Source organism: Vipera berus (genome assembly GCF_964194415.1).
Source record: "Vipera berus genome assembly, chromosome: Z".
Lineage (NCBI taxonomy): Eukaryota > Metazoa > Chordata > Lepidosauria > Squamata > Viperidae > Vipera > Vipera berus.
In genome coordinates, this window is record NC_138205.1 from 121,170,165 (window position 1) to 121,195,766 (window position 25,602).

Genomic DNA, 25,602 nt, shown 5'->3' on the forward strand with positions numbered 1-25,602 from the left:
GACTATGGTGCTCAAACACTCCATCCCATGATTAATTCAAGCATGGATTTCTGTATTTTCTTGAATTAGCACACGTCTGAGTTTGCTTAGCACCCTAAATAATAAACTTGCCTTGCACATTTTAGAATAACATGTTATACTAACCCAGCCCATACTTAAGAAAGGAAAAATGATAACAGTTTTGGTAAAAGAGTAAGTAAAAGATAATTTTATATAGAAGTTGTCTCTGTTTAAAATATTCAGTAAGCAACTCTGAAGGTCCATTTGCATCTATTTGCAAAAAATAAAACAAGCCCCCACTTTCTGCAATATATTTTAATTACACCTGTAATTGAACGGGATTGCATTGTATGACTGGGTTTCTGAATTATATTAATTTTGTTTTTTTAATTATCATGACTTGGTTTGCACATAATACAAAGGAGTCATAAGCCATGATGAGTAAAGTTGGATAAATGGGCACTTTGCAAACAAACCATGTATTGGAAGATATTCAAGGTTTTTAATTTATAAGATTATTAATGTGGGCCACTCGAAGCCCCAAAATCTTGAAATAAAGATGATTCTGGATGCTGAAATACAGAGTGATCTTGATTTATAGGGAGAGAAAAGCTCCTTTAAGAAGTGTTTAGGAGGGTATCAATCTCACTTCAAACCAGGAATCATGTTCTTTTAATAGAATGTTTTCTTATCATGTGGGATTATTAGACTGTTAAAATTAGGTGAGTGCAATCAATAATATCTTATTGCAGTGTTTTTCAAACTTGGCATCTTTTAAATATGTGGATTCAATTTCCTAAATTCCCCAGCTAGCTTTATTGAAGAAGTCCACACATATTAAAGTTGCCAAGTTTGAAAAACACTGCCTTATTGGGTTATCCCTTATTTATAAATTAAGCAACAGCTCTTTAAGGAAGAACAATAAAACAAATTTTAAAGAAGTTCATTCACTGCATAAAGGAAAATAAACAGTAATTCTTATGAATTCTAATGCATACAGCTCTGAGATGCATTGATAAAACAAGCAAACAAAAAAATCATATGACCGTACTGACAAATGACTGTAATTCTGGCAGTTGTTGTAATCATTAAATGAATCATGAGAGGTGTTAAGCCCTGGTGGTACACTGGTTAGGATGCAGTATTTTAGGCTAACTCTGCCCACAACTTGGAGTTGAATCTTGATAGGGCTGGAGGTTGACTCCTTTCATCCTTCCAAGGTCAGCAGAATGAGGACCCAGATTGTTGGCAGCAATATGCTAACATTGTAAACTGCTCAAAGCACTATGGAGCTGTGTATAAGTCTAAGTGCAGTTACTATTGCTGTTAAGTACAATATGAGGTAACTGCAAGTTGTATCTTCCTATTGGCTTTCCCATTGATTTTGCTTGTTAGAAGCTGGCAGTGAAGTTGCATATGGTGATCACATGATTGCAGGAATGCTGTGATGGCCAGAACTTTGAGGAATATTGTACAGGTGGTCACTAAGTGAGGAGTCCCCATAATTACAAAACCACAATACTAAAGAGTGGAGCAAAAACATTAGAGAAGGAAATATAAAATGTAACCAGGGTTGCTAGATTGGAATTTTAATTTAAAGTCAAGCAATATAGAAAAAAAGCCAAACCAATTTTAAGATATTTTTTCATACATCATATGAAAATCTCCAGGTCCAGGTCATTACTTTCTTCCCCACTGAAATATATGGCATAAACTGTGTCTGATGTGAAGGGTTGTTTTTTTTAGCACTTCTGGAGATACAGTGAAGACTTCACACCATTTGCTTGAAAGCTATAATTCTGCCCTGATTATCACAATAGCATCAAGAAGATGCAGCTCCATTCTGCTTCTTGCCTTCCTTTTAACAGAGAATTCAAGAGAAACTATGCTCTCCACTAAGCAATGCTGACAGGGGTTATTAGGCAAGTAAGGGCAAAGGTGGTATGGTGTGTATGGTGAGGATCGAGATGGAGATTCAGCACTTAAAAGGGGAAGCTTTCTGTGGCTCCGTTGCTGCACAAAGCACCCACCTTCTGCCTTTGTTTTTCTCCCTCCCAGGGGGTGTGGGCAGAGCCAGGCAAATATTGATTCTGGGATGGCCTTCCTCACACACTTTTTACTTGCCGGGCTGGCGGTGCCTTCTTGCCTAGACTCTTGGTGCTAAAAAGCCAAAAAGCCAAATGAATTTTCTGATGCTGACCAAATTGAAAGAAATCCCCAGATTTCTGGAATATGGTGTTGGAAGAGCGATTCTGGCAACCACTAGACTTTTAAATCACACTTCTATTAATTGTTAATACTAGACCAACACTCAAGAAGCAAACAATACCCCAATCAAGAAACTATCAACTCAGACAAACAAGCTAACAGTAAACAACAGCCCAATCAAGGAATCACCAAGTCTGCTTCCACCAGCACTGACAGGACAAGCTTCTAGTATGATAAATGAGAGCAAATATCACTCGATAATGTTATCTAGCTGGATAATGAAAAGTCTGCAAAAAACCAAGCAAGTCAGAGAGCACCAAGGACTCATAATTCAAGTTTGAGCAACAAATATTCTCTTCTGTTGGAGACATACAGTGCTTGGCCATCTGATCTAGTACCTAGTGCAAGTTAAATGTTAAAGTCATCCTGTACTTTCCCAGATCTCCCCTCTTTTAATTTTCAGTTTAAAATAAAAGGTTGGTGGTAGCAGCAGCCACCTAATTTTTTACTCATACCCAGGCACTGGTTACATCAGAACCAAAGACCTCAAAGGAGGGGCTGGTTTGAACCTGAGGGTGGACCTTTGTACTCATTACAAGGAGCCTTGGTGGAGCAGTGGGCTAATGCCTCCTTAAGTAACACCAGCTGCCTGCAATTAGTGCAGGTTCGCATCCCACCAGGCTCAAGGTTGACTCAGCCTTCCATCCTTCCGAGGTAGGTAAAATGAGGACCCAGATTGTTGGGGGCAATAAGCTGACTTTGTAATAATGCCGCTTGGGGGGGGGCGAAAGCTCTAATAAGCAGGCATATACATAGAATGAAGGCTATTGCTAAGCACATTGATTTGTGCTTAAATTGTAAGCCACCCTGAGTCTTCGGAGAAGGGTGGGATATAAATGGGATTTAAAAAATAATAAATTACCTATGGGCCGTATTCTTAGGGAGTGCTATTTATTTATTTATTTATTTATTTATTTATTTATTTATTTATTTATTTATTTATTTATTTATTATCATTCATTCATTCATTCATTTAAATTTGTATGCTGCCCATCTCACTATACAAAGCGACTCTGGACAGTGGCAGCGGTTAGAATGCAGTACTGCAGGCTACGTCTGCTGATTCTCAAGCTTGACTCAGCCTTCCATCCTTCCAAGGTCGGTAAAATGAGGACCCAGATTGTTGGGGGCGATAGGCTCACTCTGTAAACTGCTCAGAGAGGGCTGTAAAACACTGTGAAGCGATATATAAGTCTAAGTGCTACTGCTATTGCTATGTCGAAATTCTGACTCTGGAAAGAAGAACTAAAAGAATGCTCTGTTAGGCAAACAGGAGGGCATCTTAAGTGGAATTAGATTCAATCATAGTAATGTTCTATAAAATAGTTTGGGGTGTTTTTGTAAAACACTGTATATTATCTGGGACACTACTCATCCTCTTCACGACCTGTTTTCCTTGTTACCTTCTGGGAGGAGGGGGCTTCATGGTATCCATAGCAGAACATCCAGATTCAGCCATAGTTTCATTCCATACAGCACTAACCTTGTGAACTCTCAAGCTTCTTCCTTCTGTTATATATTCAAGATGGACAGTATTTAATATTTATTTGTTATGTATATGTAGGGGTGTGGGTCTATACATATGTTGTATGTAGTATGTTTTAGGTGTGTGTCCTGTATGTGTCTCACTTTGAGAGCGGGCAACTAAATTTCATTTTTGATGTGCACCATTGTGCCCACAGTAAAAAAATGACAATAAAGATTATCTTATTTTATAATCTAGAGATAACTATAGTGCATACACACATCCACAGAAACACACACAACATTCCTTCTCCTTCCCTTTCTGACTATCTTCCCTATAGAGGACTTGGTTCTCAACAAGGATCTTCTGATAGAGACATTTTCAAAATTCTGAATGGCCTTTCAGGCAAGTTTGTTCTGTACCCTAGAAAGGGCCTTGAACCTATTGATTAAAGAATGTGTTTATTAGGGGGTCTAGCAAACTGCAAAGATCAAGGCTAAACGTTACATATTTCACATCCACCTTTTTGCTGATCCTCTGTAATAGCGTTTCTCAATCTTGGCAGCTTGAAGATGTGCAGGCTTCAGTTCCCAGAGTTCCTCTGTGCTCATTGGGGAATTCTGAAAGTTGAAGTCCACACATGTTCAAAGTATCAAGGTTGAGAAAAACTGCTCTGTAATATAATTCAAAATCTGTACAGTATATTTTAGGTTTAAATATTCAGATAATTACATCTTGCCTGATTCAGAATTGCCACCTGACTGATCAATACTGAATATAAAATAAGTCTTTGGATCCATAAGGAGAACATACTTGTATCACATTGCTGCAATTTGGTGGATATTCTGTATTATCACTGATATACAATTAATGCTGTAGTATGAAATATTAAAGAGTCATTTTGTTCTTGTAAGCAATGAAAAGTTCCTTACTAGGAAGCATTTTTCTAATGCAAAATATGTGGCATGGCAAGATTTTTGATTTAGTGTAGAAACCCCTTTGTCCTTGATAAAACACATAAATTGGGAGCTAATTTTGCTGACATTGTGCTTCAGAAATATGATGTGAAAGTTTTGTGATTTCTTTATTTTAAATTGCCTCCCAACAATATTAGATTAATAATTTATTCCATTCTTAAAATGCAGGAGTAATTAGGCTTATATAAACCTATACACTCCATAATACAAGTCTATATCAGTATTATTATTTCTGCATTTCATAAATTACAGATGTACTACTTGCATTGTGAAAAGATTTTTTAAAATTGTTTCATGTGGTTGAAATCCCACAGAAAAAGATACTTGTAAATTAATTCTTAATATTAGGTTCTGCTAGTCAAATTTCACTGTCCCTTTTGATTATAAATGCAATATCTGCAGTAATTACTAAATTAAAACACGGTGTACAAAGAACGGCATGCTAATTAAACTTGTTGCATTTGAATGGTTTCCTTTGGATCACTGTATACAGCAGAGAACAATAAATATACCTCTCTTTCCTTTTCTAAGAACATAGGGCTGCAGATGGTCAGAAGGTACTATAAACACCTAGTCGCTAAATTAGTTTTTTGTATGGAAGGGAGAAAGGTAATTTTATGTTTGAACTCCCCTCCACCGCCTATCTTCTCCCCACACAGGAAGCTTGTCTTGAAATGAACAATTCTTTAAATAAAGACTAATTAGGACCTAAATTAATTAGAAGGTGTGATATGAAAAGAGTTTGATGAGAAGAGTCTGTCATTTTAGGCAAATGGAATGGAGCTAAATAAATTAGGTTTCATTAATATCTCATTGTTGTGTGAGCAGCTCTCTTTTATTGCATTCATTAGACGGCACTACATTAAGCTGGCTTTGGCTGTCTATTATTGATTCAACATTCATTTACCACTCCAGAGTTTTCTGTATTGAGAGGGGGGGGGGAATTACTACTTCTGAGAACGAACATCAGTGTTTCCTTTGCGTTCTGGTTTTGACAAGGAATATTTATTTTATTTTTTTTTGCTTTGGCATTGCTTAGGATGGGAGCATTGATGAAAAGAATGGAAGGGTGAATAATAGAAATGCCCCATGGTTTATTTTGCATTTTGTGGAAGTGGAAAATATTATAAAAGGATAATACAAATTTCCTGAAGTATTAGAGGTAACACAGAATAACATTATTTCCTTTTCTATTTATCTCCTAATTTTCCCCTTTCCTTCTGCAGATGGAGTATTTGGGAAGTGTCAACAACTTCCAGTGATAGATGTAAACAAGTATGAAATTTCACCATCAACGCTTCATCGTTTGAGAATTGTCTTAGAGAAGCTGTTGCACAGAGGTACGTTGCAGAATACTTGGTTCAGAATATAGGTACCTCTTAAAAAATTCTGAGTCAGCGTTTTAACTTACAGCATCTTTATCTTACAATATCATTCATAGAGAGGGGGAAGAGGATGATTTAACCCAGGGGTCCCCAATTTTTTGGGCACCAGGGACCAGTTTCGTGGAGAAAGGGACTGGAGAGTGCATGGTTTAGTGTGCTGCCAGCATCCCACAAATGGGGCTTTGCTTGTTTGTGTGGCCCGGGGAATGGGAACCCTGATCTAAGTAGATTAAAAGTAGAACTGTCAGAAAGCCATTCTTTCTCAGATCTCTGTATATATAACCTTTATTTATTGCCTTGTTCCATGAATACTCTTTTTCTTTAAGCCAAGGAAGAGGGAAAACTTTATTTGCTGCTCCCAACCCTATAACACAGTGGTTTTTAACCTTTTCCTCACCACAGACCCCCCCTCTTTAAATACCTTTTGTGACTGTGAGCCATGGCCCACCACCCCTAAGACTTAACTCAAGATTTAAATCACAACATTTTTTTCAATCCTTTGCTGACCCTCTGTGATGACATTGCGGATCCCACACAGGTCCGCAGACCATAGATTGAGAACCACTGCTGTGGCACATTAAAGGGTACTGGTAAAATGCTCCTTTTAATTGAACGTAGTTCATGATAATTCTGTGGACACACTCATATGGTTTCTTGGCAACAATATGGATATATTTGCCATGGCCTTCTTTCAGATGTAATTTGATTTCTAGGCTAACCTTCCATTGTAGTATTCCCTGGTGATCTCCCATCCAAAGAAACACGGATAACAGGTTGAGGCTAATAACTTCAATGAAAGCAATCTTCTGTTGTGAATCAAATCATACATACATTACCACATACATACATGACTGTGCCAGCTCATTGCCAAATAGCAACCAATTTATCTCTTTCCTTTTCATATTTTCTGTGGAAATTTCATTTTCTGCCATTTGGATCTATGTCTTCTCTGCTAATAAGATATTCACTTTTATTGCTCTTATAATTACTGTCTGTGTTTTCTTCCCTTTATTCTGTCATTGATTAATTCCAAATTAGGCCTGGGATCAGAGCAAAGATCAAAGATCTGTTAGGTTCGTTATCAATAAAATAAAGTTTTAAAAAATACCAAAACATTTCAATTAATTCAGAAGACCAAAAAAGGCTACTTTAGTTTCAGAAGAGGCAGACTTTAATATGAAATTGATTCTAGTTATTGTTGATATAAAGCTTTTCTTTTAAATCAAAGGATTTTCAACTTATGTGAAATGTTTCATTTTCATCTAAATACGCAGTAGCTGATTGCTGCTTTGTATAACTTATCTCTTTGTTCTATGTACTTATTATGGTGCTCTGTCTGATGTTCCTTGCAGTATTATAATCAATATGAAAATGCAAAAAAATATCCAAATTTCTTCAATCTTCTTTTGTTCTTCTTTGTGTACCTCCAAGCCATGTCTTTCTTTTAAAAATTATGTTACCCGATTTATAAAAGAGAAAAGCACCTTTGTTTTCCATCTGCACAGCATCATAAAATATAACATCTGTCTTTTGTAACTTCTACATCAATCACAAGTAGCCTTTTTAAAAAATATGTTTTATTATTTTTTAACATAATCACCTTAATATAATAATCACATCAATATAATATTCCTTTTCTATCTAGTCATTCTGGTTGTCTCATCATAGATCCTGTTTACAGTTCTTGTTTACATTTGTCTTTCCCACCATGTTCCAAACATTCTTACTGGTTAAGATTTTCTCAAAGTTAATTACATTTAAATATTTAAGTCTATTTTTTCTCATGTAAGCCAATCCAATACTTTTACTTTTCTTATGGAATAAATAAGACTAAAAAAAATAAAAAATAAAAAAATTAAAAATAGTATGCTACTTAAAATCCCTATTTCCTATTAGCTAATACTGTACATATTTATTTCCAAAAAAATTTCATTGTTTTTTTACCATAATTAAAAATGTATTCCATTTAATAAATCGAGTCCTCTAGTCTTTTAACTCTTATTCAAAAGATTTTTTTAATCCATTGTAATTTTCTTAAAGTCAATCACTTTTAGATAGCTAAAACATTTGCTTTATATAAGCCATTCCAACTCTTTTATATTACTCATATCAAGAAATAAAATAAAAAAGAAGAAAAAGAAGGTACTATGTTACTTGAGGGGCTCTTCCCTCTTAAAGTCAAATTCACATCCAAAATTTTTCTATTTCTTTTTTTTATTATTAAAAAGTTTTACAAAAACAAAGTTTTACAATATATCCCCAAATCCCACCCCAAACCCGCCCACTTCCCCCCCCCCACTTCCCAGAGCTAAATACAGGATTATAGTCACAATAATCATATTCTAAATAAAAATTATGCATAATATACAATTAACCAAATTCATAATGTGCTTTAACTCCCCTTTAACATAACTACAAACAAAGTACCAATAACAATATCCCCCTAAAATCTACTCATAAGCTAAATGGAACTTTTTAGTCCCATATTTATTCTGAATATAATTTATCCATCTCCTCCAAACTGAAATATATCTTTCCTGTGAATGATCTTTCAAATAAGCAGAAATCTTAGACATTTCTGCAAGATTCGAAACTTTAAACACCCATTCTTCTCCAGTGGGCAAACTATCCTTCTTCCAGTATTGTCCCACCAGTAACCGTGCTGCTGTTATCATATTCAACATCAAATTAGTTTCTTTAACATCACAATCTACAACAATACTCAATAAAAATAATTGCGGAGAAAACTTTATCTTTCTCTTAAAAATCTTTTGAATGTTCCACCAAAATTTTTCTATTTCTTTAACCATATTGAACAGGTGTTTTTTTTAATATTCTCTCTGATAGGCCCCATTGTCTATTTTCTTAATTTTCACTTTAGCCTTTTTCTTTTGCCCACTATCTTTCTTAATATGTTCTGCTGAGTCAAAGAACCTTTCCATATTCTTGTAGGTGTTACTATAGATATAAAAGGTAAGTCAAGTACAATATCTTTGTGAGAAGCATTTGCCCATTCATTTTTGTTGAAAATCTTTTTCTTTCTTTTTCTTTCTGCTTCTCTTATCATATTTTGTCTCTCCAGTTCTAGTGTTTTTCCTGGCATCTCTGAAGTCCATTTTGTCCAATCTTTTTTCTTATCCTCAAATTTGTTTTGCGGTGTCAAAGTATAAGTTGTCTTTTCCAAATCCAGTATTTCTTCTATTTCCCCCCCCCCACTTGGGTTAAATCATACTTCTTTGTTTTGTTAGGTTCCATCTTTAACTCTCTATCCTCAGATTTGTATTAAGTTGTCTGTTTTATCTGTTCCTTCACTGTTGTTGTTTCCTGGGATTTTTTTTGTTGTAAAGTTAAATTTGAGATGAATTGGTTTATATTTTAAAGTTATTTTGGATTTCTTTGTGGTTTGAAATAATTGCTATTTGAATTAGTTGAAACATATCATATGTCTCCTCTTGAAAAGTATTTATTTTTTCTTGATAGTTTTTTTCTATAAATCTCTGATTTCCCATGATGACCAAGAATCCAAATTTTCTTTTCTCTGCAAATAGATTTGGGGTCAGAGTAAAATAGATACTTGTAATCCAAAAAGTTTTTTTTTGTTCCCTGAAGTTTGTAAGTCACACTTTGTCTGCAGCCCAAATTGTTTTCTTTTTTGTCACAGCTGTTTTCTATTGTTAGAGTTTTGAAGGTCACAAGTAGAGATTAGTTTTTTCCAGATTTTGCCAAGTCCTGCATGAAAGACTACTGCTATCATAGTCTTCATCCACCCTAGATGTCAGCATTGGTTTATTTTTCAAATTTTCAAAATGAACAAATTGCCTTTAAAATGAGAATCTTAACCATTCAGTAACTTCAAACTTATCCAAATTTAGGTTTTATAGTCATTTCATTTTAATATGTTTTGATCCTCCATAAAAGGTTTAATTCGCTGCTTCCATTAGTAAAAGGATGGGGTAAAAATCCCCCTCCTTCACTTTCGGAGGTTTTTTGCTTCTTGGGATTTTTTTTTCTTTCAGGAAAGTTGATACGTAGGATAGAGAAAATCGATGTTCTTACCCAGATTCAAACCCGCTGTTTACAATCAGCTTAAAATAGTGCTTTTGACTTGGGTTGCTTGCAGCTTAGGCTAGACTCTGAAGTTAGGCTAGACTCTGAAGTTTTTCCTGTTGGTTTCTGGAAGGCTTCTCCTGGATCGATCAGGTTGACCGCCATCTCTCTAAGGTCCCCTGGACTTACTTCCTTCTTTGCCACCTCTTTGGGGTGGCTTCTGGCCCATTTAGTGTCCCCTAACAGGAAGAAACTCAGCCGAAGGGCACGGAGTCTCAAACCCCTCGATTGCTGCGCTGCTGCGCAGGACCGGAAGTCTCAACAAGTAGCATTTTTGTGATCAAGGTCAGTTCATTTAAAAAAAAAAAATCTAGAAACCAAGTACTATTTGGGCATTAGAACGGAATGGTAATAACTGTGAAAAAGGTTGGGATTAATTTCGATTTTTTAAAAGCACATTTTGTTTTTTCTTAATTTCTGGCTAAAATTCTATTGAAAATTGCACAGCTGTTATTCACTGAAATTATGCAAATAATCTTGATACTTTCTGATGGGGTGGAAAGGGCTTGAGAAAGCTGGATGTGGCCAATTTTTTTTACATCTTCATAGGTTAACTGTTATCCCAAATGCATGTATAATATGGGTATGCAATACACATACCATTTAAAATCGGCATCTCCACTAGGAATAGAGAATGAATCATAAGTTAGCCATGTTAAACTAGATGATGGCTGGTCATCTTTCAACATAATAGGAAACAATTAATTCTTGGTATGTACATCAACATGCGCAAAACTTGCGCATTCTTATTTCCTTCTGCTGTCTTATTCTATGACTTCCAAATAAAATTTTCTGTAAATTCAGGTAGTTGCGATACAATTTTTATGAGAACAAGCACTGGAACTGTTGAGAGATACCTCAACAAGTGAATCTACAACAAAATGACCCAGAGATTTTGTGGTTCAGGAAAGCAGTTGTCAACGTCATTCCTTCTCACCTTCATTTTCTCTTTTTGTCCTATCTATTCAGTTATCTAAGTAATAACACTCACACTTTGACACAACTTTCTCTCTGAACAGTAGACTAGAGATCATTGAACAAAATAATAACACCAGTAATTATAGAATAAATCAGTAATGAAAATAAATAAGCTAAACATAAGAATTTCCAATTAAATTAGGTTTGATTTTATAATAATTCAGCAGTAGTTTATTGCAATATTCAAAATATGGAATAGGAATCTATCAAACTATGTTTAAAATGGTTAAGATTAAAACTTACAGAGGAGAGGATATGTAATACTTTTTACCTCTCTCACTAGGTATGATTAATAAGTCTTGAAGGATTTACATATTTTCTCTTCCCTAAATGATTCTACTTTCTTCTAGTAGCCCTGCAGCAAAGATTTCTATCCTTGTCTCAGATCTATATCATATGAACAAGATTTAAGCTTAGCTCCTGATGACTTAGGTTATTTTTAGCAAAAGTATGGAAACGATTTGGACTTTGAAGAAGCAGGATAGAATGAGTATAGAGAGATTTGGTGTTGGGAGAACTAGGAAAACAAACAAATGGATCCTAGAACAAATCATTTGAGATGTCTTACTCACGGCATAAAGTAATAGGCTTCAATTATCATATCTGAGATCTATAACATCATATGTACTTTCATGGTTCTTAGCTTTTAAAATCACATATCACTGTCTGTATGCTAACCATCTACTTATGGAATGAAAGAGAGGCCCACATTTCAATGTGACAAAATTCCTGCCCACACAGGAATTTGATGATCATTTAATAGCTGGGAGAAAGCTAATATGATAGGTCCAGGACCTTGATCCTAAACTTAGTAATTCTCTTGAAGCTGATCTTAGTAGTTTATAGTGCTCTTTTCTACATGCCCACAATTGTTTCAACCTTTTAAACTTCTTTGTGTCTCTGATCTCTTTATAAATGTAAATTATAAACTCTATAAATTTAAACTCTAGGAACAAAATTGTAAGCATAATATTAGAGACTAAGTGGAAAAGCTCACTTAAATTTTCTGGAAAATTTATTCATCTTAGTTTGTAGAATAAAAAAAAATGTTATAAATTATTCAAACTATGCAAAACATGCCAGGTGCATATACTGGGTGCATAGTATTGCATTGGAAAAAAAGTTCTGATATTATACGTGAAAATTTGGCAATATGTTCCAAATCAAATGGATCTTTTCCACTATACAGGTAGCCTTTGATTTAACAACTGTGATGAAAAGTCATGATAATCAAAAAATCTGACCAACCTGATTTTACAACTCTTTTTTGCAGAAGTCGTTAAGTGAACACTGTAGTTAGGAAGTGGCTGCCATAGTCATTAAGTCAACTAATGGACTGCCATGAAAATTGGAACTAAATGCCAGTTTTCAACAAAACTGTTGTAAAATGTGGTCACGTGACTGCAGGGCACTGTAAATAGCTGTAAATGCAGCCTGGAAGTTAGTCATGCGACTTCAGTAGGAGGGCAGTCTGAACCTCAAATCTGGGGTATAAGTAGTCCCAAGGTAGTTTCCTCATAACCTTGAATGGTTGTAAGCAATTGGTTGCAAGTTGAAGACTACCTGCACACATACATACATACATACATAGATACATACATTTATTTATTAAATTTGCTCCAAGGCAACCTATATTGTACCAATCCTCTTGTTTGGAGATATTGTAGACAGGGAGGTTCAGTCATGTACAGGAAGACAATATAGGAAGACTCTCTTAATGCTATGCCATCCTTCCCTTATCAAGTGCCCTTATATATAGTCAGAGAGCTGTAGGGATTCAGAACCAGAATGAGGAAGGAGACCAAGTTTAAAAGGGTGTCCTCTCTTTGGAATTGCTGTACTTAGGAATGTAAATCACATAAGATATTAAGTATTTGGAACAATATAAAATACCATTCTGAAACAGTGTGTTATAGTTCCTAAAAGTGTGTTTCTTGGATTGCATTGTTGTATTCTGCAAGCATACTTATGCTAATTATTTATACTAATTTACAAGACTGTGTGTGAGAGATGTTAGGAATTAGTAGGAATACCAATTGCATCAATAACTAATTGTCATATTGAACATCAGAAGTGCAAAGCAAGGTGTCCATTAAGCTGTGGAAAAGGGGGAGGAAGCAATGTAGGATTTAAACTGTAAAAGGTACTGCTTCAAATAATTTCATTCTAATATGCAGTGAAAATGATGGTGATGCCTAAATAGGAGCTAAAGTTCAGCATACCTATTTGGGTGGGCTGTTCTTTTCCTGTTATTTACACACACACACACACACACACAGAGAGAGAGAGAGAGAGAGAGAGAGAGAGAGAGAGAGAGAGAGAGAGAGAGAGAGAGAGAGAGAGAGAGAGAGATTTTGCTTAAGTGTCAGTAAGAACAAGGCACACATCAAAGAGGAAAAAACAGAAAAATGAATGTGTGCACATTTGCACTGCTCAGAGAATTTGGTCAAATTGAAAAATGATGGAGGGAAACTCATATACATCTAATACAAACTTGTCCCATTTTAGATCTGTCTGTCTGTCTGTCTGTCTGTCTGTCTGTCTGTCTATCTATCTATCTATCTATCTATCTATCTATCTATCTATCTATCTATCTATCTATCTATTTCCATCCATCTACCCATCTATCTAATGTCAGGCAAGAGAAAATCAGGACATCCAGGTAATTCAAATGAATATAAAAGTTTATTGCAAGCTTATGCTCTCTACAAGAATCTGAACTACTGTACTAATGGTCAAAACAAAATGGTGGTAGATAAGAGTCAATGGAATTCGAGACTTCTGGTTTGCTGATGTGGCCGCTATGGATGTTAAGGAGGATGGCTCTTGTCTTCCACATCCAGTTTCGCATTGCTGGGGGGCCCTAAAAGGACCAAAAAGTTGCCCCGGAGAGGCGACCAGCAGGAGGGGCTTTTGCAGAAATGTGGGAGAGCAGCAACTCTCCCGTTAGTGCCTGCATTCCCTTTGAACCGGTGGACAAAAGATCGGCCATAGCAATATGGCTGGTCACTAGGCTGAGGACAGCTGAAGTCACACTTACCATCAGGCAACATTAAAGCAGTGTGGAAGAGACTGGGTGAGATCTACCTCTCTTAAATTCCAACTTTTTTCCCACCTAAGTAAGCTGCTAAAGTACTTTCCCCCTTGTGGAGAGGGAAGGGGGATTTTAGCCCTCCCTCCAGAAACAGCGGCGATTGAATATACAGGGGAGATTTTTTTAAAAAAAAACTTTGAAAAAATAACACTGCTGGCTCATATTTAAGTGATTTTCTACTAGGACTCTGAGATCCCTCTCACAGTTACTACTATTGAGCAAGGTACCACCTATACTATACCTGTGCATTTGATTTTTCCTGCCTAAATGTAGAACCTTACTTTTTTCACCATTGAATTTCATTTTGTTAGATAGTGCCCAGTGTTCGAGTCTGTCCAGATCCTTCTGGATCTTAAGCCTATCTTCTGGAGTATTGGCTATTCCTGCCAGCTTGGTGTCGTCTGCAAATTTGATGAGTTCCCCATCTATCCCCTCATCCAAGTCATTAATGAAGATATTGAAGAGCACTGGGCCCAGAACAGAGCCCTGGGGCACCCCACTACACACTTCCTTCCATGTAGATGCAGTTCCATTGAGGACCACACGCTGAGTACGGCCTGTCAGCCAATACATGTTATAACCAGATAAAAAGGAAAAAAAAATTAACTCATCAAATTTACATACTAGCTTTTTATATATGTATTAACATACATAAAAAAAATATTTTACAGTTATTTATATGTTGCACAGATGTTTGTTAAGACCCATCTGTTTTGTCTAGCATAGGACATAAAAGGATGTGAGGCTTTGATCAGAAGTGGGGTTGCAAATAATTTTGCTGTGATTTTCTGATTGGATTGTTTTACTTTGTTTTTAAATTTCTGTCTCTTTTTTAATTGAAGTTTTTTTTATGATGAGATTTAGCTGCCCAGAATCTTTGGGGATTGGGTGGTATACAAATAAATAATATATTGATACACCTAGAATCTCACCTGTTAGCTTTTTCATAACAGAAACTTTTAACAGAGTTTGTTGACTAAATGGGATTGTTTCTAGAAGGTAATCTAATATAATTGCAGCCCACATTTCTTTTCTTTGGAGGTAGGAAACAAGACACAAAGAGTGTAAAAGTAAGAAAAGTAGGGTTTAAAAATTGTAGCTGATGCTTGGACTCTCTGCTTGTGTCAATGTGTGAATTAAGTAAGATGATTTTGCAATAAAAATTCCATAATGAGATATCTTAGTTCACCTGTAATTCTGATAATTGCTACAGTAATTGAGTTTGAGGATTGTACTTTGCTTTTATATAAACTTAATGTGCTTCTTATGTTCCTTTTAGTAGCTCTTCAAGGCTGGATGGACAATGAGAGAGTGTTTTTTTCTGAATTATTGTGGAAGCTTTATGTGTTAATAATTTGAGGAAGAATAACCATTTTAAACATTCACTGTAATTTTAGAACTGAACTAAAAATGATACCACTTCCTCTTTGTATAAAGGAACATTTTAAATATATAAAATGTTTCTTAATTGAGCAAATGTCTTCTTAAGAAAAATAATGTCAAGAAAAGCTTTAATTACATACATCCAGTAATGCAATGCTTATTTATTATTCTAACATTATCTTTAAAAGCTTAATCTGAGAGTGGAATCTTCTATAAAAAGTGAAATACTGTGGCATGAAGGCAGACAATGTGCAGATTTTTTTAAAAAAATTATGGAAGTACAAAGCTCTGACTTTATCTATTTTACAATTAACCATAAAACTTTTATCTATTGTCTTAGTTTAAAAGAGTAAATTTTTGTTTATTTGGGGGGACTGAAATTTGGATTTCTCCAGTCATCTCTTTTTTGCTATAACAGTTTCAAAATTGGCAATAAAAATGAACAATTGGGCATCTAATAATTTTTGAAATTAACTCTTTTAAAATGTTTGGAAATAATTTTGACATCTTAAAGCATTTTCTTCTTTTTTAACATTCTGTTTTATTGGTAAACAATAACACTACAGTAAAGAGGTAAAGTATTGTTGCAAGCAAACCCTGATGGATTATTTTCAGTGGAAAATAAGAGGACATAAAAAAGGGTTCCATGTGCAATAGAGTGACAGCATTTCATCCATCACTTGACATGATTTTGTGTAGGTTACAATACAACAGGAAAAAAACTCAATATACAGTGCTTGAAGTCAAAGTTGTAGAATTCTTATCAAAATCACAGTAAATTGACCTATATACTTTTTAAAAGTTTAATATTTTCTTCTTTAAGGGACGCGGTGGCTCAGTGGGTTAGGACGCTGAGCTTGTCGATCAGAAGGTCGGCAGTTTGGCGGGTCGAATCCCGAGTGCCGCGTAACAGAGTGAGCGCCTGTTACTCGTCCCAGCTTCTGCCAACCTAGCAGTTCGAAAGCACGTAAAAAATGCAAGTAGAAAAATAGGGACCACTACGGTGGGAAGGTAACAGCGTTCCGTGCGCCTTTGGCGTTTAGTCATGCCGGCCACATGACCACGGAAGACGTCCTCGGACAAGCGCTGGCTCTTCGGCTTTGAAACGGAGATGAGCACCGGCCCCTAGAGTCGGAAACGACTAGCACGCATGTGCGGGGGAACCTTTACCTTTACCTATTTTCTTCTTTTGCTAATTTCACCCCAAACATGGGGCTTCCATTGAAGACCACTCGGAGGCTCCAACTGGTACAGAATGCGGCCGCGAGAGTTGTCTTGGGAGTTTCCCGGTACTCCCATGTTACACCTTTGCTCCGCGAGCTACATTGGTTACCAGTTGTCTTCCGGGTGAGATTCAAGGTTTTGGTTATGATCTTCAAGTCCTTACATGGCATGGGTCCGGGGTACCTTGAGGACCACCTGCTGCCGGCGTCAACTCCCCTCCGCCCTGTGCGTTCCCACAGAGAGGGCCTCCTCAGGGTGCCTCCGGTCAGGGAATGTCGACTGGTGGCCCCCACGGGGAGGGCCTTCTCTGTGGGCGCTCCGGCACTATGGAACCAATTGCCGGTTGAGCTCCGGATGGCATCGGACCTTCGCTCCTTCCGGCGCGGTCTGAAGACCCACTTATTTGAACTAGCTGGTCTGGCCTGATGGGGAACGTTAGGGTTTTTAATGGGTCTTTTATTGTTATTGTAATTTTAATTGGGCACTTGTTTAATTCCTTTTTAATCTTTGTATTGTTATTTATATATGCCCTGTTAACCGCCCTGAGTCCTTCGGGAGAAGGGCGGTATACAAATTTAATAAAAGTAAAGTAAAGTAAACGTCTTTTAATAAGCCCACCACCTTTTCGATGTTATGTCACAAAAATTCTTTTGGCCATCTGCCTATCTTGCTTATTTCCTTAGTTTTTCATTGCTTTGTAACAATGTTTTTCTTTTTCATTTTTATATGATTGTAATATTGGCTTTCTCAATTACATTGTTTTTTCTGTAGCTAGCTATCCCGTCATATTCAGCAGTTATTAAAACTGTGTTTTTCTTTTCTTTTCTTTTTCTGCCTATCATGGTGGCCCCTTCATCGTTATTTATAACAAGCCAAGAAAGGATTTCCTTTCTTTATCAATACGGGTTTTTTTAAAATCTTTCCTTCTTTATTTTCATCAGTGTTAATTCTATTTGTCCTGCTGATATATTTTTATATACAATATTTTTTTCTCCTGTGCTTACATCAGATTACATTTCAATTACACATATGTTAATATCTGGGTTCTGAATCATTAAAAGAGCCCCAACCTTTTTAAAGCACATGCTCATAGATGTGGAGAAGATTGGAAGCAACTTAGGAAGCAGCTGCATGAGTCTGGAATCAGATGTAGACATCTGCAGTCTTCAAAGCCTGGAAAAAAAATTAGAAAATTGCTCATAAAATAGCAATAAAATACATGGGTAAACTCATGACGATGAAGGAAAAACCACACACTTCTGTTCCTGAAAAAAAAGCATGTTAAGGAAAAAAAAAACTAGTGGAATTTGCCCTTTCTATTGATTGTTGCTTCTTAAAAGGCTTTTAATAGGAAGTATTATATTTCAGAGCTTATTTCTTTTGTATTATGGCCACAATGCAAAAGAAATGACAAAAATAATCAATAATCCAACCATTTTTTGCCAAAAAGGGGCAATGTTTATTGTTTGTAGAGTGAAAAAAATTGATCTCATTTTGCAATGGAAACAGATTTATTTAAATTGACTTGCGTCAATTTGCTGGATAACAGATTACTGGTGCATAACTCTTGAAGCAATGTCCATCATGGGGGAACTGTAATGGGGAAAAAAAAGCGAAAAACTGCATTGTGATGCAATCCCCAGCCTTTGCATTGGAGCACGGGTGTCAAACTCGATTGTGTCACGTGATATATTGTGATGTATCACAACGGTTTTTTGCCTTTGAGCCGGGATGGGCAGTGTTATGTATGGGGTTTAAGCAGCAGCTCAGCAAATACCACCAGGTGGTGCTGTACCGTTACCGTATTGGCTGGTTAGCTTTCGGCGGGAGATTCAGATGAACGGATTGGCCAAGAGCGTACCTGGCAAGGTATATAAGGGGTAGAGGTAACCCCCTTTGTCCAGTACAGTCCTACCCACAATAAAGAGCTGTTGCTGTACTCATCTGCCTGCTGTCTTCCATGCGGTCCAGAACCCACTACATAATAGGCGTGGCCTGCAGATGACAGATCTGGCCCATGGGCTGCCAGTTTGAACCAGAAAGAAGAATGTTTAAGAAGATATAGTGCCTTTGCCATGATGCTTTAATCTAGATTCTTGTAATGAGCAGGAAGTTGGATTGGATGCCATTAATGCTCTTTTTGAATTCTTTGTTATTATTTGCACTTGAATCAGAAGCACTGGGGCACTTCCAGATTGAAACGATTAGCTGGTGACAGTACCATTGCCCTGGGGATGCTCAGTTGGGGGCTCCTTTCATGTTCCCAACAGGAGCTGGAATGAAGGATGAGAGTTCAATACCACCCCATGGCAGTTCTCAGACCTTGAACACGGGCTTGCTAACCCTCCTGTCCAGCATTTCAACCACTCGAGTCACCATGCTCACTTTTTGTTATTATGAAAGTATATAAAAAGTACCTAGAATGCATAGAATAAAATATGATAGAGTGGGCGAGCTCTCCTAAATACATTGCTAAAGTTAACCAACAGTAGAAATATGCATGATGCTACTGTAGAGTTTAATATCTTTATCAATACTTTGGGAACATACTCTTTTAAAAATATGCACTTATCTATCTACCTTGAGATGGATTTAAATAATAGTCAGATTCTTAGCCAAAATAAAATAAATCAAGATGCTTAAAAATATTAGGCAACAAACAGCAAAATAATTTTTTCAAAGAATTTTGGAAAATACATTAAAACATATGGTTTTGGAATCATCTTCAATTGAATTGTGTTTTATTGTGTTTGTGGAAATATACAAGCTCATATGGGTCCAGTAATAGATCCTAGTCATCACTGACATTGCCCATCAAAAGAAAAGGACATTATATAGGAGAAAACCAGTCATATGAGTATTAAGTGGCTTTGAGGTTAACCTTTACAAAGAAGTTTTCAGGTGTTTGCAAAGCTTTGCTAATGTATGTACTTATTTAATATTGAAGAAAAACCTTAGAAGCTTATGCCAGCTCTTGAATATTTAATATTTATGTCAGCTTTGGTAAATTCAATATTTCTACAGGTGGACAATCTTCAGATATTTTTCCCCATTCGAAAAATAAAAATAAAATAAAATAAAAAGATCTTTCAGAGATGTTATCCATGAATTTCTATTGGCTGATCAGTATAGAATCCTGTGTGTAATGTAACAGAAAGTGGCCAATTCAGAAAGGAACTCTTTTAGATCATAGGAGGCAGAACTGATATTTTGATTAACCAAAGTTAGCTCTTGGAAAATTATAACTAGGATATATGGTTCTATTTTTGTTCACTAAAATATATCTTTGTATTGCAGCAGCATACTTGTTAAACTTTTAGGCATATTGGAGAACCTGATGGGAAATATATGTCATTGTTCTTCATAGTTAGCATAAACCATTATCTAAATACTATAAACCATTTCCTAAAATAGAAGTTGTTCATAAAATGCTGTCATTACCTATTTCTGCTTTCATCACTTGCCTTTCAAGGAACATTTCCCTTATTTTTTATTCTTCATTGTCACGGTAACTTTGGAATTGGGAGCGCTTAGTTTCACACACACACACACACACACACACACACACACACACATATATATATATATATACATATACATACATATATATATACATATATATATATATATATATATATATATATATATATATATATATATATATATATACACATATACATATACATACATATATACATACATACATACATACATATATATATACATATACATATACATATACATATACATACATATATATACATATATATATATATGTGTGTGTGTGTGTGTGTGTGTGTAAATTTTTGGATTGCTAACAAAGAATTAAAGGGAGACTAATAAGATTTGTCCAATGTTTGGGGCCTTGCCATTGCCTCTTTCTTAGGGCTATGGAAATGACTAGCTCAAGGTCACCCATGTGGCTTCATAACTATGACAGGACTGGATAGTTGCTAGTCTAGTTCTAGTCTGATGCCTTAATCATTATACTAATCTGACTCTCTTATAAAGTATTAATGCCGACATAATGCCAACATAATAACAGTGCAGTAAGATAAAAAATAATACAGCAGCATTTAATAGTAGCATTTATAAAACTATATGTTGCTTTGGATATTGAATAACAAAGAATGCAGCTGATATAATTGAAGGTGTTATTCTAGCAATCCAACCTAAGTAATGGCTTCAATGTAACTTCTACTTTCTCATTTTAAGAACTGTGAATAATTAAAGATTATGGTTATAGATACTCTTCTAACTCTAGCAAATCCATATAAGTTATTTATTAGGGTACTCTCAGATTCAGTAAATCATTGGCTTATATGTTTGTGCCACACCAGGAACGTCCTTAGTTTTCAAGTATGTCACTATTTTCATGTAAATTATCCTGTAACAGAGCCAAAGCTATTTTCACTTCTCTGGTAACATGATTGTAGACCCTAATATTGTTACACAATTTCAGGGTTTCATATATCTGCTCATACGCAGAATGTCCTCAGTAGCTATCTTACACAGAATAAACTGGAAAATTTATGCAAAAGATGATTCATATGAGACATCACCATTGGTGACTTTCCTGTGTTTTGTTCTTTCAGGGCAGAAACAATTTAGTTTGCTTTTACCCAAATTACCTCTCATTTGTTTATCCATCTTAAAGTTCGCCAAAGTTTGTAATTTTTCCCCATAGGTAACATTTGATTTGCTTTTTCATTTTAGTCACTGTATTTATTCTATTTTTAGATTACACAATGCCTCTAGGAAGGCATCACTCAATTAAAGCATTTTGTTAAAAACAAATAGAAATCAACATAAAAAGAGTCATACTAATGCAGTCTTAACAGTTGAGGGTTAAATAAACATTGGGTTGTATCTAATGAGATCATTTAAACTCTTTTATTCCCTCTGTTTTAGAAAGTTTATTATGAAGCTTGAATTTGATCCTACATAAACAGAAGTGGAATTTTAAACATTGTGCAACATTTCCCTCTTAAAACTACTATTGTTGCTTTCCTCTTTCTTCCTTTTATGTTTGCAGTATTCAAGAAGCACTTATTTTAACTAAATAACTCGAAGACCTTCTAGTGTGATGTGAGAATGATGTTCTATAACTTAATGTATGCAAAATGTTTCAGAAAAGATGGGGATATCTAAATTTGCATTCCTAGTTGCAATTTGTGAAACGTTTAGGAGCGTGTGTGTGTGGGGGAAATAATGCTGTTCTTTTATATGTAAATTTTAAGTTTTGACATTGATCAATGCCCCCTTCCTTACTTGCTATGTCTCTAAGGGAATGAAGTGCTATTACTAGATAACCAGTTCAAGCTATACACACTATTCATAGCAGAGCTAAAGTACCCACAAGGGAGAGAAATGATTAGCAGTACATTCCCGTTTACACTCTGCAAAATGTTTTCCATCCGAGAATACTACTCCTTTCAGCTCATTTACATGGGAGAGACTGATAGCTGCTGATTTCTGAAAGCTGTAAATGAGCTTTTCTTTTCACTAATAGTTTTTACTAACCGTAGATTATGTTCCCAATGCCTAAAGCTGTTTGCTGCATCCATTACTGATACTGCTTAATGAGAGTTCATATAATTTGGCTCGTGAGGACAGTGTTTGTAGGGTCCTCTAGAAGTGCTTGTATGATGTGCATAATTTATACATATAGGATTTATGGACACTCTGTTTAAAGACCCAGGACGAAAGAAACACAAATGGAATTGTTCAGCCAATAACTCCAAGGATTGCAGATAGTTTACTTGGCTTTTTTTGTGTACTCTTTATTAATAAAGCAATAAGTAATTGAGAGTCAAATATTGTCAGGCATACAAGCTTACCAAAAACTTCTAAGATACTTTTTTAAAAAAACAACAACAACCCCACCTTAAACTAATAACACAATGATGAAATATAATAATTATAAAAAAGTTGAAAAGCACCATAGAAAGAACTGGCTACTTTGGTGAAGTGTATATTACCATTCTGCTGGTTTTTTTGGTTTCTGAATAATTATAGAATTGTTTAGTAATCCCAATTCTTTTAGCAAAAGGATAGTAGAAAAGGTTATCAGTGTCACAAGAATTTCAGCATAGAGCAGAGATATAAAAGTTAGTAGCTCATATTAATACATTATCCTGCTTACATATTTAAAAAAATATCATAAACAAACATTAAAATTAATAATATATTGCAATATATCTTGCTAATAAAATGTGTCTTCAGTCCTTTCAGTCAATTCTGGGCACCTACGAGAAGAAATAAAATTATATGACTGTTTTGATTGACATTGTATTCTTGTTTGTCTAAATGTTATTGCTTCTCTTCTTTTATATTTTAAATAAATAGCAATCATGGAATCAATATGATTTGGCTTGGTCTAAGAGGTCTAAGAGTGGCTGAATCTGCCCATGTGAATTTTTCTAGCTAGTCTTTTGTCTTTCCTACACAATGGCTATTGCATTGTGTTATACAGGTAGTTTAGCAACCACAATTGGGACTGGCAACTTAGTCGTTTAAGTGAAGCAGTTGCTAAGTGAAACCACAACCGTGCTTGTGATTGCTTTAATGCTCTTATTAAGTGAGAGCTACCTGTAAATCAGACCTGTTTTTTCTTTTAGGACTACAGAACCTTTTGGTTTGTTTGTTTTCCAAAACCAAATCAAATCCAAAAAGCACTAGGAAATTCCTAGACGTTTGGCATTCAAATAAATCAACCCTGGAAAAGAAATAAAAAGACTAGAATATATCTTTTTCAGCAGCCAACACTTACATAACCAGGGATCAACACCAGACAGTCAGACAGAAAACAATGATCAAGGAACCACCAACAAGAAAACTATACACACACACAGCCCGCCAAAACTGGCAAGGTAAACTGCTGCATATAAACAGGCAACAAACCTCACATTCAATGGCACTGATGATGTTATCTAATTGGGTAATAAAATGTCTACAAGCAAACAACCAAGCTTGGAGAATTCCATACTATAGAATTGTGGTAGATACCTTTTCATTTGATTATGATTAGGGAACAAAAACTCAAACTTTTTAAAAAAAATAAAAATAAAAGGTATTTCAAATACTGCTTTGATCATAAGGAATTGTCAATGTACACACTTAGCAGAAGACCTCCTCAACTACTTAAAACAAGGGCAAGTACTTTATGTAACTGCTGTAGAATCGATATCTCTGCTCAATTTCAGAAATATTGCTGTTGGCATATGAGATCAAAGAGTAGAGTAGAGTAGAGTAGAGTAGAGTAGAGTAGACTAGACTAGACTAGACTAGAATAGAATAGAATAGAATAGAATAGAATAGAATAGAATAGAATAGAATAGAATAGAATAGAATGCAGTGCAGTGGAATGGAATGGAATGGAATGGAGTGCAATGGAATGGAATGCAATGGAATGGAGTGGAATACTTGATTTGGCCAAGTGTGATTAGACACATAACCATTGTTACTGGAATAATTGAAGATCCAACATGAAAACTGAAATAGCCTCAAATTCACATACCATATCAGATTATACAATCAGATATACAATCTAAATGAATTTGTTTTTAGTAAGTGTCTTCAGAGCATGAGTTTTTCCCCTGAATCTTCTGTTGCATATTCATCTATATGCTTGTTTTTATTTTATACTATACAATGTCTTATATCATATTCTTAAAATTGTCTGTTTTCCTTTTATTAAAAAAAATCATAAGAAATTGAATTTCTGCAGAAGTAGCAAGTCAAACTTATCCATTTTTCCCAAATTCTTATCTGAAAGGGCAGCTTGTTTTGCCAAAGTGCCATCTTTTCAGCAAAGCCAGCACCTTTATTTTCAGAAGGGCAAAATGGCATCAAAATAGGAAGAAACCTTAATTTCACTTAAGCTTGAAAGCTTACAAGATGGAATAACCCATCCCCACTTTTACAAGAGGAAGGAAAAGCCATTCATGAGCTGTATAAAATGTAATTTTGAGTGAAAGCTTACTAAAAGCTATATAGGTCATGAAGACAATGGTTCTTTTATTCTTTGAAATAATTCACATTATGGCCCCATGTATTACCACCCTTATCAAAGAAAAGCCTTTAGATTTTTGTTAGCAGATAATTACAAATTGATTTTTTTTTGGACCAGTTCATTTGGGAATGGCTTTAAAAACCTTTGCTTTCCTTCTCTTCCCTTCCATCTCCAATCCTCTACTCTTAGTAAAAGCTGCTTATTATTTTTCTCCTGTATCATATTGAAAAACTACTATTACACAGAGCTGTTCAGGTTGGTAAGCCACAATTGCCTTATAGAAATGCCAAAATTGAAAGCAAATATATAAATGTCATAGATATGTGACATTCCCATAGTGTGCCTTAAATCCAGATCTGTATTTGTTTATAGTGTATTGCAAGGATTAATAATCTCAAAATATATAAACTTAATTTGTGATAGCTGCCTTTAACTGTGAAATGATATCTATGATCTCAAGGGAAGATAAGATTATTTTTTTCTCAGATACTTTTTTGATATAATATACTGTAGAAATCAGTTATTTAAAAATATTGTCAAAAGTTTGAACAGTACCTTTATCTAAGTCTTAGCAGTCTTTCTATCTTATCAAGTAATAGTTTGTGATCTACTTTATCAAATGCCTTACTGAAGTCCAAGTAAATTATATCCCAGCAATCCTCTGGTCCACTAATTTTGTCACCTGGTCAAAGAATGCAATAAGATTT

At 35.3% G+C, this 25,602-nt stretch overlaps 1 protein-coding gene across 1 annotated transcript in view; it reads left to right on the plus strand.

Annotated features, from left to right (window-relative positions):
* Positions 1-25,602, plus strand: part of LOC308679044 (receptor-type tyrosine-protein phosphatase N2-like) — a gene marked incomplete at its 3' end in the record, with an annotated part of 204,483 nt that overhangs the window by 112,579 nt on the left and 66,302 nt on the right. The window contains exon 3 of the mRNA XM_081346279.1: positions 5,937-6,050. Coding sequence (XP_081202405.1) covers positions 5,937-6,050 — 114 coding nt within the window. The remainder of the gene's footprint in view (positions 1-5,936; positions 6,051-25,602) is intronic.